This window comes from Anoplopoma fimbria, chromosome 2 (assembly GCF_027596085.1).
Source record: "Anoplopoma fimbria isolate UVic2021 breed Golden Eagle Sablefish chromosome 2, Afim_UVic_2022, whole genome shotgun sequence".
NCBI lineage: Eukaryota > Metazoa > Chordata > Actinopteri > Perciformes > Anoplopomatidae > Anoplopoma > Anoplopoma fimbria.
Window position 1 is genome coordinate 32,847,799 of NC_072450.1, and position 15,547 is coordinate 32,863,345.

Consider the following 15,547-nt stretch of genomic DNA (forward strand, 5'->3'; position numbering starts at 1 on the left):
ATACTCTACAGTTTTAATCTATTTAGGAACCATCCCTAAACTTCGTATGAAATTGCTTTCTTAACCGTGCGTTTAACAAGACCTAATGTTTATCTTTTTTTATCAACATAACTATTAATCTTAAAAATTTTTTTATTACAACGTAGGTTACTTTTTAACCGGGTTCTTCAGTTCCGAGTGAAAAGGAAAATGTGTGCGTGGACTACAATCCTTTGCATTTGATTGGACCACTCAAAAGTGGGCGGGCTTAGAATATTACCCGATACTGAAGTGCAGAATCTTTTTTGTTTTTTCTTGTTTTGTGTGACTTTAATTCAATTAGGAGTATATTTTTACATGATGTACTGTATATATATATATATATATATATATAATTTGGCAAATATTCTGTGCCTAACAGGTTAACACCGTGTGCACTGTGTACACACAGTTAGCTGTTCTTTTTCTGCTTCTTTCAACCCTTTTTCCTGAACTCCCCCCCCCTCCCTCCCTCCCTCCTTCCAGATGTGGGGATGAGATCATGGAGATCGACGGCACCGTGGTTTACAACATGGTGCTGAATGACGTCTACACAGTGCTGAGCCAGTGCACACCGGGCCCAGTCCACGTCATCATCAGCCGACACCCCGACCCCAAAGTACGCGCCTCCGCCTCCTTTACCTTCACCTAGCCTAAATATAACTCGACTGAGTGTGTGTGTGTCTGTCGCGCAAGACTGAATCTAAATCAATGTGAAGCTGTACTGAGGGGAACTGTGCTCTACTTTTTATTTAACCCCTTAAAAAACACACCGATTCACCGGTAAAATAAACCTAAGATAAGAGAACATTTACAACTATCGTTAGATGAAGCGATTTCTGTTGTTGGTGTTCTTTGGCTCACATCTCGCTGATGGTTTGATGTCGAGGGATTAGATGTATATGTCCGGAATCTGTGGACTGTCTGCTTTCTTTTGAGATATTGTTTGTGTGTACTGCATAAAGTGCCATAGTGGTAGAGGCAGGAATGTGGCGAGTGGGTTGACTAAGTGGCGCTATATGGATTTTGAAGTCATTTAGTTGGTGTTTGGAGCATGTAAAAATGGCGTATATATTCTTGTAGCCCAGGTTCTGCTGTTTAATTCTATATTAAACAGCAGATATATATATATATATATATATATATATATATATATAAATATAATGTATTATCTTCGTGATTAGTGCTTTGTTTCACACTGTGTTTTGCACAAGTCTTCTCCCTGGGCCTCTCGGTTTTACAAGGCATACTAAAATCTGCTAGTTATCACAAAAACAACCTTTTATTTGAATGATCTGGTTTTGACCTCATAAAGTTATATTATGAGCTCATAAAGTTACATTGTGACCTCATAAAGTTACAGAAGTGAAGGAGATAATTCAATGGAGCCGTTTCAGGCAGCTCAGGCGCTTCTGAGGGGGAGGGTAACTCCTTTTAGACGTGGACTTCAGGTTTTACACTCTACGGACCTTTTACATGAATATATATGTGTATATAACACACTGGGTTTTTTTGTGTGTGCGTGTGTAAACGAAGGCTGAAGTGTGGTGTAGAATGTGAAGTCCTCTTCAATAAAACACCAAGAATCCACAGACCCACTAGCCTAACGTGTGTTTTCCTCCAACTGTAGGTATCACCTTTTAAAAGGAACAATACAAAATAGATTTATTCTGTGAAATGAGAGTTCCTGTGCCGCTCTCTCTCTCTCTCTGGCCTGAGAAGATACATTTGGGGGAAAGGAAGTCCTGTTTTAGCTCTCTGCTGCCTTTCACACTCTAATATCTAGTTCCTTAAAGTGCCACTGCTTTATTGGTTTTTAACAATAGTTAGACAAAAATACAAGGCGTCAGGGCGATTAAAAAAGCATAATTGACAAAACATAACTGCAGAAATATATATATTTTTCTTACAAATGGTAGAAAAAGACAGGTTTAAAGGTTTAAAGTAAAATGATCTGTTTAAACAGATGTATAAAGAAAAAGGACTATTCTTCTCCCTGTTTGTATCCAGACCTCTCCTCACTGAAACACTTCTCATGTCCTCAGCCTCAGAAGTGCTCCACACATATCAATATATCCCATAAAGTGAATGAATAGTTCCCATATAGAATCAAAGAACTTTCTTACCTTTCAAAAGTGATTTTGTCCATTGACAGGCAGGAAGACGCTGTGTGTCTTCTATGAGAAAATGAAAGCATGTCAACACGTTCTAGTAGAAAATCGAAATACGACGATGAACCTGGAAGATGTGTCTCCCTTCAAAATGTTTGTGAGCGTCAGGACCTTTTCATCACGGTGACTTGAATTCATTCCGATCTTCCGTGTGTCACAGGTATCAGAGCAGCAGCTCAACGATGCTATCGCTCAGGCAGTGGAAAACAGCAAGCTGAGAAAGGACAAGAGCCAGTGGAGCATTGATGGTGAAATGTTCATTTCCCCCCACAGTCACATAGGATCATGGTTGGGCTTTGTCAGATCTCCCCATGTTGTATTGGTCTTACTCCTGCTGCCTTGCACACGTCTTAGCTTTCTTCCATTTCTTTTTTTTTAGCTCAGCTGTGATTTAAATTGTTTATGCTACCTGTAACAACATATGCCAAACTTTATGTGATTACAGCTTACACCCTATAGAGAGATTTTGAACGTGAAATTGTGCATACTTCTTTGCAGATGGGTGCTTTTCCTTAGTAATAACTCTTGCACTTATTATACAATACTATTACTTTCATAAAGTAGGTCAACAAACAAAAGACGGGTTGAAAAATGGTCAACATCGATCCAGCAGAAACCGAGACGTTGAGAACTTTGGAAGTCACGTCGAAAGCCTTTGGTAACTGGGGCATGGTTACCAATAGCGACCAGGAAAAAACAAAAGCACTATCTTCTTCCTGTTTTTGGGGAGGACAGTAGTTGACGCCATGAATGGAGCCTTCATTTTGAATCAGAAGTTAAAGCAAGAAACGTGTCTATTTCCAAATGAATCAACCTCGCGCACATTTTCCACGGAGTTGGTTTCTAGTCTTCATCATAACTTTATTATAACGTTATGTTATTATGTGAATATATTATTTCTCTCTCTGGTCCCAGGGCTGCGTCGACCTGAGGCGTGCTCTCACAGCCGGCACAGATGTGAACGTTGTCTGGAGAGGAGTTTCAGTCAGGTGGCGGCTCGACGGGCGCAGAAGACCATGACCCGCTCCTGCAGCGACAACACCAACGGCCACCACCACCTCCACCACCACCACAACCACTGCCCCGCCACACACGGCCTTCACAACACCCACCATAACCCGTCGGCCCGCGTCCACAGCCTCGACACGACAAAGGTAACTGCTGCGGGTTGCGTGGAGACGGCTCCAAATGCAGTTTGTTTCTGGTAAATCTATGAAAATGAAAGCAATGTCATATTTTGATGTGGAGGTTCTCTCGTCTTGTCTTGTCCCGTTCTTGTTGTGTAGTCTATGAGGGAGACGTGGTCTGACAACAGACTGTCAGTGCCCGTGTACCCCGATGAAGACTATAACCTCCCCTACAACTCTGCTGCTGCCAACCCGTCCAGTCAGCAGGCCCTGGATCCGTCCTCAAGGGGCTACAAGGTAGCCCATCCACCCATGCCTCCACCCATCCACCCATGCCTCCACCCATGCCTCCACCCATCCGTCCGTTTGTCCGTCCGTCTATCTCCAGTAGCATGTCAATCAAATTCCAGATGAATAGTCTTGTCAGTCGATATATATACCCATTCACACTGCTCCTGGGAATACACAAATTGTCACTATACAGTTAAAGTCACTTTTCTATCCTGCTGCTGTCAGGCTGCACAACCAGCTCTGCTCCCAGTAGACCACATGACACCAATACACTGTGCAATACAATATGTATAATAGTTTCTGTCTGTATATATATAATATTTCAGTTACTGTGGATTCTCTACTCTTCTTTACTGTGTTTTTTTAACTGTTTTTAATATAGCTCATTTGCTTATTTATAATACTTATTGTTTTTTTTTTTATGTACTATGTCTCTCGTTTGCACTATCCTCTTTTTTCACATTCTTTTGAATGTTTTAAAGTCAAATTCCTGACCAGACACTCCATGTTTAATGTCACCTTTCAATGCCTGTAACGCAGCTGCTGTTTCTGTAGTCCACCTGTAGGGTGCGTGCTGCTCAACGCCGGAACTGCTGGCCTCAGGATGTGACCAGTGAGGAGGGCTATAATGGAGACTCCAGCGGCTCCAGCAGAGGATCCCCAGTTAGAGATGGAGGACTGGAGTCCTCATCGCACACCAGCTGCCAGGTACACTCTGAATACGGTTTCACTTTGAGTATATTTGCTAGTATTTTCATCTCGATGATTTCTTTTTGTTTAAAAACTTTCATTTTAATACGAGTATACATTTATCTACTATGCCACACATTTGCAATTGTCCCTTGACCTGTCAGGCTTTGCTTTGAGGGTAAATATGGTCATTTGCCTTGTTTTCATCCATTATTACTAGCTAGCAACTTGCTGATCTGACATGTATGCATGGATGCAGCCATCTGGCAAAGTCAGAGAAATGAAATATTAGATTTGAAAATATCCTTCGTCTGAATCTGTCAGAAATCTCCAGAACTCTTGTGTTATTCGAACGTTTGCCATTTCAGTGTCGAGATGTACACAACGTTTGAAGAATATATATATATACACACATCGCAATTACCCTTCCATCGCTCTCAAATATAAATCTGTTGGATTGGAGAGCTGTTGAGAGGTGCTGCTCATAAAGCTCATCTGTTTTATCAGACAGTATCTCGGTACAGTGACCACAACAGGATGTGCATCACAGTCTGTGTTATCATGTCCACGCTGAGAGACTGCTACTTTCTCTGTATGTACTGCCCCCCCCTATATTAATCATGTTTCCATCAATGTACTCTCCTCCCACTGCCGGCAGTTCTTCAGCAGTCTGTACAAGGCCTTGAGAAAGATCCTGAGGTTACTCTTAAGGAATGTATGTGAAGTGATGTGGCTTCCAGTGTTTTGCTGCTGATTGTATGCTGAACACCTTTTGGCTTTTTATGATTTAATGACAAGTAACGCCGTCAGCTTAGCGTGTGAGTGTTAAACTGCACCGCTTTAATAAAGCGCCCCCTTTTTAAAGGTTAATGAATGGGCTTTAAAAACGGGTAAATCAGTTATAAGCCATTTGGAAAACTTAATATTACTTACTTACTATTCTATACAAGAACCTAAGGGCTCTCAGTGAGCACCAACCAGGAGTTCAACAAGGATTTCTAGTAAAACTGGTCATATGCAGTCTGAAGCGCACTCTTTTTTTTTTATGTCTTTCTGGCAGCACAATGTTTATATAGTTCCATATTTATGCCATTTTACAATACATTTTTTAATGCTTAGAAACTACATCTTCGTGTAGAACACATTTTGCTGACCAAGTATAATTTAACGTTGGACAACTGAACTAATGATCAACATTATAAAAAAACGAATTGGCGTTGTTAACGTGTACATATATATACACCATTGGCCGTGTAGTATAAGTGTGTATGCATCTCTGGCTTTGAATGCTCAGGTGTTGAAATTAATACAGTGCCTGAAATACCAATCTTAAGCTCCAGTCATGCTTATGGTGCATGATTTTACACGTCTGTGTGCATGACAGCGGTGAGGGGTGCATGAAAGCGATGCATGTCATGTGGCCAAATTGGGGAGGAGCCAATTGTTTCAGTGTTGCAGCATTGTAAGTGTGTTCTAACAGGGAGATTTCACTTTAGCTGCTTTAATGCAATTATATTTGTAGCTTTTATTTTTCCATCAAATTCATAAAAAAAAAAAAAGGGGTTGCTTCATGTAAATGACCAATAAAAATATTCTCGCTTCACCTTAGTGGCATCTGGTCACTTAGATAGTTTACAAATGGTAGTCTTTGGCACTATTCACATCAAAACTGTGAATAGTGCTCTGTTGTAACAACCCCACCTTCACTAAACCGCCCCATCTCATTGGACGAGGCCTCCCCCTTCCTCAAAAAAGCTCAGTTTGACTGCCGCCTGTATGCATCACGCTTGTTCATTACTTTATAGGCATGCTTGCTAACTCAATGAAAGGCTTGTGAAAGCAGTTGCAGTGGCGTGGATGAAAGTCTGAGCGGAAGCCGGCTGCGTTGTTGCACCTCTTTGTGGTTGGTACAAGAGAAGCTGTCGTGACACAATACTTCCTGTTTGCGTTGCAGGAAGGAGAACGAATAAGAGAAGAGTCGGAGGGGATCGAGGAAGATTTCACTCGTCCTGTAGCCTGCACCAACGACAGACTGCACACAGGTAGGACACGCGTTCCACCATCTTACATTTTAGCGCCTGAATGCAACTTTAGAACCATCAGATTGGTCGGGCAGTTCGAGGCGACTTGGTGCTGTGGTTATCAGTGTTTTAGTGGAAAAGCAACTGAAGTTCCACTTCCTGTCGAAGGCAGGGTTTTTATGGGTCAGTAATTAGAATTGAATCAGATGACGGAGCCCAACTGGAGCTGCAGCAAACAGCAAATCGTCAGGCATTGCACGTTTCAGCAAACCATAGATGTATCGAATGTGGACATTTCTGCATTTAGTCACAGCAAGTGAGAGTTAGTAGTTGATGCAGGCTGCAGTGAAAGGGACGGGTCTTACTATGGAGTAGTACAACGAGCAAGTAGGTGACGCAGTATATTGATTGGCCGATACATTGAAAGAAAAATGGTAGAAAACAGAGTCAAGTAAACGAGACAGGCTTGGGGGATGGGGGTGTGTCACAAGTGCAACCAAAAAGTAAATGTTGGCTATTACACAACATTGTTACGCTTGTTAGAACGTCTGCCAACAGCGCTTGGTATTTATTAATTATCAAGTTATGTTGTTGCATTATAATTTGAACACAGACCATTCATTTATTTCTTACCTTAACTAGGTAGTACAACGTTAACTCCCTTGATATTACATGTCCCTGAAAGTTTGATACATGGCTGATATGAACGTATTCATGGAAGATATTTCTGGTTCAGAAACGTCGTTGTTCAACGTATCTTTGGTTTTCAGAAACGCACAATACCAACATTGTTTGGCGACCATTGTTGACCATAACTTGCTTCGGTTGGACCAAAGTTGTTTTACTTCCATGACAACCTGTTTTTATTGTTTTTTGATGTTTTTTTTACCTTCATTAATACAAGCAGGGCCTGGATGATAACTATTACAACTATCGTGTAGTTCTAAGTGTGAAGACACAACCAATATCGATTCCTGAGTTCGAGACATGAACGTGTTTTTCACTTTCCTACTTTCCTCTGTGTTGGTGGTCAGGTGATTCACCAGCTGTGCTCTGCTCGCAGCCGAAGAGAGCAGCTCTAAGGAGGCAGGCTCGTATCGACCAGCGCGCCCAAGAACAGCTTCAGGATCCTTGGGTTCGCCTCTCAGACAGCTCCCCTGAAGAGCAGACCAAGATCCACAACCGCCACCGCCACCGAACGCAGCCCGCCAACTGCCACACCGAGCCCGCCGCCATGAGCGACGAAGAGAACGCGTCCGAGCTCAACGGCTCGGCCACTGATGGGACTTCAGAACCTCCGTCCAGCGTGACCCGCGGAAACGCGTCGGAAACTCCTTCAGAAGCAAAGTCGGGGCCCCCCGTGGCGCCCAAGCCCGTCTGGTTTCGCAAGAGTCTGAGGAAAATTCGCGATGACCAGGACAAGAAGAGCCCAGCGAGGCCTGCAGAGCAGAGGCCTGCTGTGGGCTTCAGCAGAAACTTCGCCGTCAGATCTGCCTCTTCTTCTGGAGCCAACCTGTCAATCAAACAAAAGATCCACTCATTTGAGACTTTTTCCAGTCCAGATGGTCCAGAAAAGGGGGGCAACAGGAAGCACGTGGACCCTTCCACCTGTCTTCCTCTGCAGACGGCGCCCAAGAGCCCCCCTGCCTCACGTAGAGACCATGGGAAGAGCAACCATGAAACCCCAGAAGAGATCCAGGAAAAGCAGTCTGCAGCTGTTAGGGAGACAAACGACACACATGTGTCTGTCACCTTCTCCTCTTCTGAAGCTTGTAGTCAAACACCAGCCAAGTCCTCTGATGATGATGATGATGATGAACCTCCCTCCATCCAATCCCCCACAGATCTCCCCCTTTCTGACGCCATCAGCACTGATCTGGACTTTCCTTCAGCTCAAGTCCACGATGACAGGAATGTCTCTTTGACAAAGCAGGAGTCCGAGCTAGAAACAGTGGATCACGCCGGGTCCGCAGAGCGCGCGGTGCTGCCCCCGGCGTCATCCGTCACAGTGGAGGAGGGAAGTCCTCCTGAGGGGACGGAGGAAGACGGCGCCCAGAGCCAAGGAACGCTGCAGAGCCCGACTCTGAGCGCTGCTCCACCCACAGACAGTAACCCTCTGAGAGGCCTGGAGGGGGAGAGTTTAGGGAAAGTGCTTGCCTTCAGTAACCAGGTAACTATGGTCATGTCCATATGTGGCAAATTCAGTTTATTTATTCAATTTGAATTATTTCAATGTAGTTCTATTGGGTCAAGAAACACAATCGGTGAAATCACAAGGTTGTAAAAGCAACAATCCAGATTATCTAGGGAAGTAAGCTCACTGAAATACAGGCAGAACCTCTGGGTGTGTCTTAAAACTTGCATTCTCTCTCCTGTCCACCAGGGGGCGACTCCTCTGGTTGTATAGAAGTCTATGAGAAAATGACTCTACTTCTCTCTTGATTTATTCCCTCAGTAAACATTGTAAACATGAGTTTATGGTCTCAATCTCTAGTTTCAAGTCTTCTTCAACACAGCATGATGTTCATTTAGTAAACGATGCTCCATTAGAGTCAAATACTATTTTTGGGATTGATGTTTATGCTAAATCCTGTGATTGTTTGACCCATCCATCCCGTCCATTAGTGGACTTCCTTACTTGTTTGTGCTTGTTTAGCGTATAACAAAAAAAACCAGATAAATGCCGAACTCAGGGCTTTTAAAACCGTAGTCGAGCAACCAATGGGTGATGCCACGGTCCGTGCTGCAACATGATTCTGTATTTTTGTATTATTTGTTCCACACCACTACGGTTCCTTTACACCGAGCTGTCCCAGATGGAGATTGACAGACGTTTTACAGAAATTGTCCAATTCTCGCAACGTGACTGATACAAACCAACCACTTTGAACATGTCATGTGATGGTTTAATGTACAACACAAGCCAATGGGATAAAAAGCGCCCAACTTTGAATTCAGTTGCACGTTGTCTGCACGGCTCTCCGTTGCAACTGTTCCGTTTCCATCAGTGATTTGACTAAACAAGCATTCTGTGAACTAGTCAGATCTGTAAACTGGATTCTGGATGTTCAACAGTGGACGCTTTGGCTTATGGTTGAGCAGTTCCCTTCATGTCCATACTTGAATTGAGAAATGATAACAAAAACTACTTTTCTTTTTTTTTTTACTCCATGTTGTTTTTGTTCCAGGTTTCACAAGCGCTGATGCGCCAGGGAAACCCTCACTCCCCCAACCCGCAGGACTCCTCCGCTGGGGATAGCACTAACCCTCATCGGGTTGAGCCGGCCCCGGACGGCCCCGACAGAGGGTACTCTGTCAGGTAAGACTGACATGTAGAGCTTGATTATTTAACCAGGGACTACCCACCACCGCAAGGCACACAGGCCTCTTTTGTATTTATAGGGAAGTGGTTCAGGTTGAAAAAAAACACAACTCACTTCCTGTTTTACCAGAGAAGCAGTGGCACAGTTTAGAATTGACCAATTGCAGCGTAGACGGTAAATGCCGCGCTCAGCGCCGCGTAACTGACATTACATCCTCAATCTCGGATGTGTGTTTTCAGCTTGGCCACACTGAGGGAGTGTACCATCGAGCGAGAGGAGGGGGGCGGGGTGTCGCGACGAGGCAGCAGTCACTTCCGCTTGTGCTCACTCCGTCATCTCAGCCATCCCCTCGCAGGAAATACAGAGGATGATCCAGGAAGTCAAGGGGCTCGACGAAGAGACGCTGAAGGTAAGGTAAGACATATATATTTATATATATATATATATATATAAAAGAAGACATACATTTATATATATATATATATAAGAAGACATACATTTATATATATATATATATATATATATATAAAGAAGACATACATTTATATATATATAATATATACATTTATATATATATTTATATATATATATAAAAGAAGACATACATTTATATATTTATATATATATATATATATATATATATATATATATATATAAAAGAAGACATACATTTATATATATATTAAAGAAGACATACATTTATATATATATAATACATATACATTTATATATATATACAGAACCAGTCAAAAGTTTGGACACACCTTCTCATTCAGCTACTTTGAAGAATGTAAAATATAAAACATATTCTGGTTTGTTGAGCATTTGTTTGTTTAACACATAATTCCATATGTGTTCCTTCATAGTTTGGATGTCTTCAATATTAATCTAATAATGTAGAAACACGTAAAAATAAAGAAAATCCATTGAATGAGAAGGTGTGTCCAAACTTTTGACTGGTACTGTGTATATATATATATATATATATATATATATATATATATATATATATATATATATATATATATAATATATAGTTATATATATATAGTTATATATATATATATATATATATATATATAGTATTTATATATATATATATAGTTATACACACACACAAAGAAGACATACATTTATATATATAATACATATACATTTATACATATTCATACATTTATATATATATATAAATGAAGACATACATATATATATATATATATATAATACATATACATTTATACATATTCATACATTTATATATATATATAAATGAAGACATACATTTTTATATATATATAACACATATACATTTATACATATTCATACATTTATATATATATGTATATATATATTAAAGAAGACATACATTTATATATATATATATATATATATATATACACACACAAAAGAAGACATACATTATATAAACACAAACCCACTCATGATATGACATGCAAGAGAATGTTCTTAATAATTAGCTCTTTAAACAGTGTGTCAGGGTTGTAGCAGTTGAAATGAAAAGATGAGTGATATCAGGTGAATGTCATCAAAGAATGAGGAGCTAAACAGACTGCACAGCTTTAAAGTTTAGATGTAGTGAAAACATCTGAACCCAGCGTGGCCTTGGCCGTACAGCTGTGAACGACGCTTGGTGGCAATAAGACAGTAAAGAACAGATACACTGCAGTAGTAACTGGGCCTCTTTTCTCCATAGCAACTGGTGGACATCCATGTTGTGGTTCTACATAAAGAGGAGGGAGCTGGTCTGGGCTTCAGCATCGCCGGAGGCTCTGACCTGGAGAGCAAAGCACTCACAGTAAGCAGCGCTGTTGAATATATTGTGGTGCTGCTGATTCTCATGATTTCAGCTGGTCTGAAAGAAGCCTGAGTTCCCAGTTCCCAGTTCCCAACCACAGAACACAAATGCCTTCTTAATAATAACGGAGCGATCTGCAAAATTAATAAAAATTCCTCTTTTTTTAATAAGGAAATGGGTTTAAGAAAGGTTTCAATAAAAAATAAACCAATAAGCTAAATAAAGAAATAAACCCGGTGAGCATTTAAACAGAAAGACTTTGGTCACTGATTGAACTTTGACATTTAGACCATATTTCATATACATTGTGCTAAAAAAACCACATTTCTCAGTTGAAAGGCAAAATATTGCAAATATGGCTGACATATGTTTAATGTTTAATCAACGTCGGTGAAGAAACTTTCACTTTTTAACGTCTTTTTTTAACCACAACTGTATCTTTAAACGACTTTTAAACCTAAAAATGCTCATAGTAAAAACATGTAGCCGTTCCCCATATGTAGTCATGGCAACACTTTTCAACTTATTTGAAAAACATGACACAAAAACCCCCCCACAAAATTCTTAAACAGCAGGCGTTCTAGTTTCTATTGTTGCTGTGAAAAGGCCTACAGAAGTTATTAACACTGACTTATACACGTTTCCTGTTGCTAACGTGCTAAGCTACGACCTAACACGCTAACGCTACAAGCTAGCAGCCTTGCCTGCATCGTGAGCAGCATAAAATGATACCGATGGTGCTAATTTTGCTTTCCATCAATAGAACCCGACAGTTTGATGACTTATAAAGTACGCAGTTAGCGTGTTCGAGCAGTTAGCGTGTTCGAGCAGTTAGCGTGTTCGAGCAGTTAGCGCACACACGCGTATTTAACATGCATTTACATTTTCTTGTTGGCAGCACAACGTCTATACAGTTCTATATTTATAACATTTGATATGAAACATAAAATGGCGTCTTTGTGTAGACCACGTTTCACCGTCTTAAATACGTTTACAGTAACCAGCGTAGTCCGTCTTTTAAGCGACAACTGAGCAAATCATCAGCGTTTTGTGACACGTTATCCAATTTAGTCGGTTGAAAAAGACGAAGAAAGTAGGTCTTAGAGGTTCAGACTGAATATCACCCAGTTTTCGAACCAGAAATCTACGTTAAAACGTCCGCCGGCGCTCACTGGGAAGCCAACGGGCATAGTGGCGACTGTGGCTGAGGACTAGTAAAGAGCTACACAAGTACAGTCCATTTGCTTTTTTTACCATCGTGTTATCGAGGTTAAACTTTGTGCTTGGCTATGATGATGGTAACCTAGTGGACTGTCGTTTAATATTCACTATCCAACTACGCACCAAAGTCTCAGAAAGGTCTTTATACCGGAGTTTCTAGCTAAATCTGCTGAAATGAGGTCTGCATTGGGCGGAGGAAGGATCAGAAAGGCCGTGGTGTGAAGTTCTCCACCTCTTCACCCCTAAAGACAGAGTGTGAATCCCCCCCAAAAAGCTGCTCTCAGAAGAGGTCAGAGCAGCAACATGTGGTTCTAAAAAGTGAAGCCAATGTTCTTTCTTCTGGTTGTAAAAAAATGAAGAATGTCGACACCTCTGGGGAAATGTGACGAAATGTGTGGCATTTGCTGATTCGTTGAGCTGTATACTTACACCTCTTAAGAGATAAGATAAGAGAAGATAAGATAATCCTTTATTAGTCCCGCAGAGGGGGACATTTGCAGGCTTACAGCAGCGTAGGGTAAAGTGCAAAACAAGAGACGAAGTAGAAGAAAGACAAGATAAAAATAATTATATGCATTATAAATAAGCAATAAAAAAACAGTAAAAAAATCCACAATAACTGAAATATTATATGTACAGACAGAAAAACTATTAAAGCTATAATTGTGTGTTCCGGGTCTACATAAAGTAATACAGACCCAGTACCAGGGTCCGCGGTGACCTCTCAGCGTAAAGCCTCTCCTTGTCTGCTGCAGGTCCACAGGGTGTTCCCCAGCGGCCTGGCGGGTCAGGAGGGCACCATCGAGAAAGGAGACGAGGTGCTGTCTATAAACGGACAGACGCTGCGCGGCGTCACGCACGCCGACGCCACCGCCGCTCTACGGCAGGCCCGCGACCTGGAGCAGGCGGTGGTGGTCGTCTGCAAGCGAGCGGAGGAGTTGGAGGACGGAGGGGAGGGGCGGCGGCGGCGGCGGCGGCTGCAGGAGCGAAGGGCCCAACCCTGCAGGTGAGTCCGACACTTTGCTTTTCTGAAGCCCAGACATACGTCCCGTGGCTCACGCGGGGGCCCCGTTAACATCTGGGCAGCTGTGTTTTGTGTCGCAGTGGAGGAGCAGGGAGCTCCACTAGCTGTGGAGCTGGAGAAAGGAGCTGGAGGAGTTGGCTTTACTCTGGAGGGAGGAAAGGGCTCCATCCACGGAGACAGACCTCTAGTCATCAACAGGATCTTTGCAGGTACACTCGTGATTCTGATTATTGACTGAAGGGGGGGCATTTCTTTCCAAAAGAAGGTGACAGTAATAGTGTGTTTAGAGCACATGGAGTAATTCACAACTGTCAGTCAGAACGTGGGCTAGTGGTGCAGCTCAGCCTCTTGTGGCCAAATTCAGTATTACAACAACTAACACCACAAATGATCCCGATACCAAAAAAACAAAAGTAACTCAGAAAGATTTGAATGATGTGTGTGTGTGTGTGTGTGTGTGTGTGTGTGTGTGTGTGTGTGTGTGTGTGTGTGTGTGTGTGTGTGTGTGTGTGTGTGTGTGTGTGTGTGTGTTCCAGGTGGAGCAGCAGAGCATAGCGGTCTGCAGCATGGACAGGAGCTGCTGCAGGTCCAGGGAGTCAGTCTGCAGGACATGACCCGCTTCGAGGCCTGGAGCCTGATCAAGGCCTTACCTGAGGGCCCCGTCACCGTGGTGATCAGGGGAGGCAGGGCGGGGGGAGTGACACACACACACACACACACACACACACACACACACACACACACACACACACACACACACACACACACTTACAAATGAAGATTCTTCCAAAGAAATAAAAAAAAAAAAAAAACAACAATAGCACACAGATGTTGGCCTTCAGAATACATTTCTATTATATTTATAGAACATTTATGATCAAATATGGAATATTCAATTCACCCACATCCTCCCAAAAACCCCCACTCGCTTCACCATGAACCCAGATACGGAGAACAGTCAGAGCTTCACTCTGGCTCTCGATGAAGACTACGTCCACGTTTGATTGCCTCCACGGTTAGCATATCAGTCACTAGCATTAGCACGTCTCTGCTACGTGAGCTACTGAATGTCTTTGAATGATTGTAACAGTGAATAAAGATCTACCCGGCTTTACAGGAACAGTCCATTTATTTTTTGGTCTCTTCCGTCTCCAGGTGATGATGGAGTAGCGTTAGGGGGCGGGGCTTAGCAACCTACCCACGTGATCCAAACTTTTCCAAAAAAAAAAAACAAACCCAGAGCGTTAAGTTGAAAGTCATTGAGTTATTGATATATTATTATTGTTTGGCCTCGTTGGAAGCTGCTCATTGCTCACTATCTTGAATGTAGACTATGTTCCTCTCAACAATTCCTTCAATATCAGCCGTAACAATGTTATGGAGTTTAAATTATGATCATTCAATGGGACATCTTGATCACAGGAGATTTTTTTTTTGCATATTAATGTCAATGCGTAAAGAAATTCAATCATTTATATTCATCGACATATATATATATATATATATATTCACGATGTCTAAACAAATATTAATCTATTATGGCTCGTTTAATATATCAATTCAAAACAATGTTTATAGAGTCACTGATATCCAGTGGCGAATCAGAACTATCGGAACGGGCCCTTCTGTACCGACAAATAAAACTAAATACTAACTAGAAACATGGTCGTATCTGGACCAATTCAACCAGTTCAACCAGTTGACCAAAAATTTGACCAAAAATGTCAAAGTTTCACTCAACCACGACCTCCTGTATACTTTTAAATACTTTTAATAATTGAATAATATCCTCTCCACCTGTTGCCATTTTCAGAGTCCATCCATCGCTAACTAGCATTAAGCTAG

The 15,547-nt window shown here is 41.8% G+C and overlaps 1 protein-coding gene across 1 annotated transcript in view; it reads left to right on the plus strand.

Annotated features, from left to right (window-relative positions):
* The window catches only part of il16 (interleukin 16), a 38,064-nt gene extending 23,248 nt beyond the window's left edge, over positions 1-14,816 (plus strand). Inside the window, 14 exon segments of the mRNA XM_054615364.1 lie at positions 505-637; positions 2,350-2,437; positions 3,105-3,343; positions 3,476-3,613; positions 4,163-4,315; positions 6,252-6,339; positions 7,353-8,488; positions 9,507-9,637; positions 9,881-9,911; positions 9,913-10,050; positions 11,356-11,457; positions 13,434-13,645; positions 13,718-13,911; positions 14,239-14,816. Coding sequence (XP_054471339.1) covers positions 505-637; positions 2,350-2,437; positions 3,105-3,343; positions 3,476-3,613; positions 4,163-4,315; positions 6,252-6,339; positions 7,353-8,488; positions 9,507-9,637; positions 9,881-9,911; positions 9,913-10,050; positions 11,356-11,457; positions 13,434-13,645; positions 13,718-13,911; positions 14,239-14,480 — 3,025 coding nt within the window. The 3' untranslated portion in view covers positions 14,481-14,816.
* Positions 14,817-15,547: the final 731 nt, after the last annotated feature.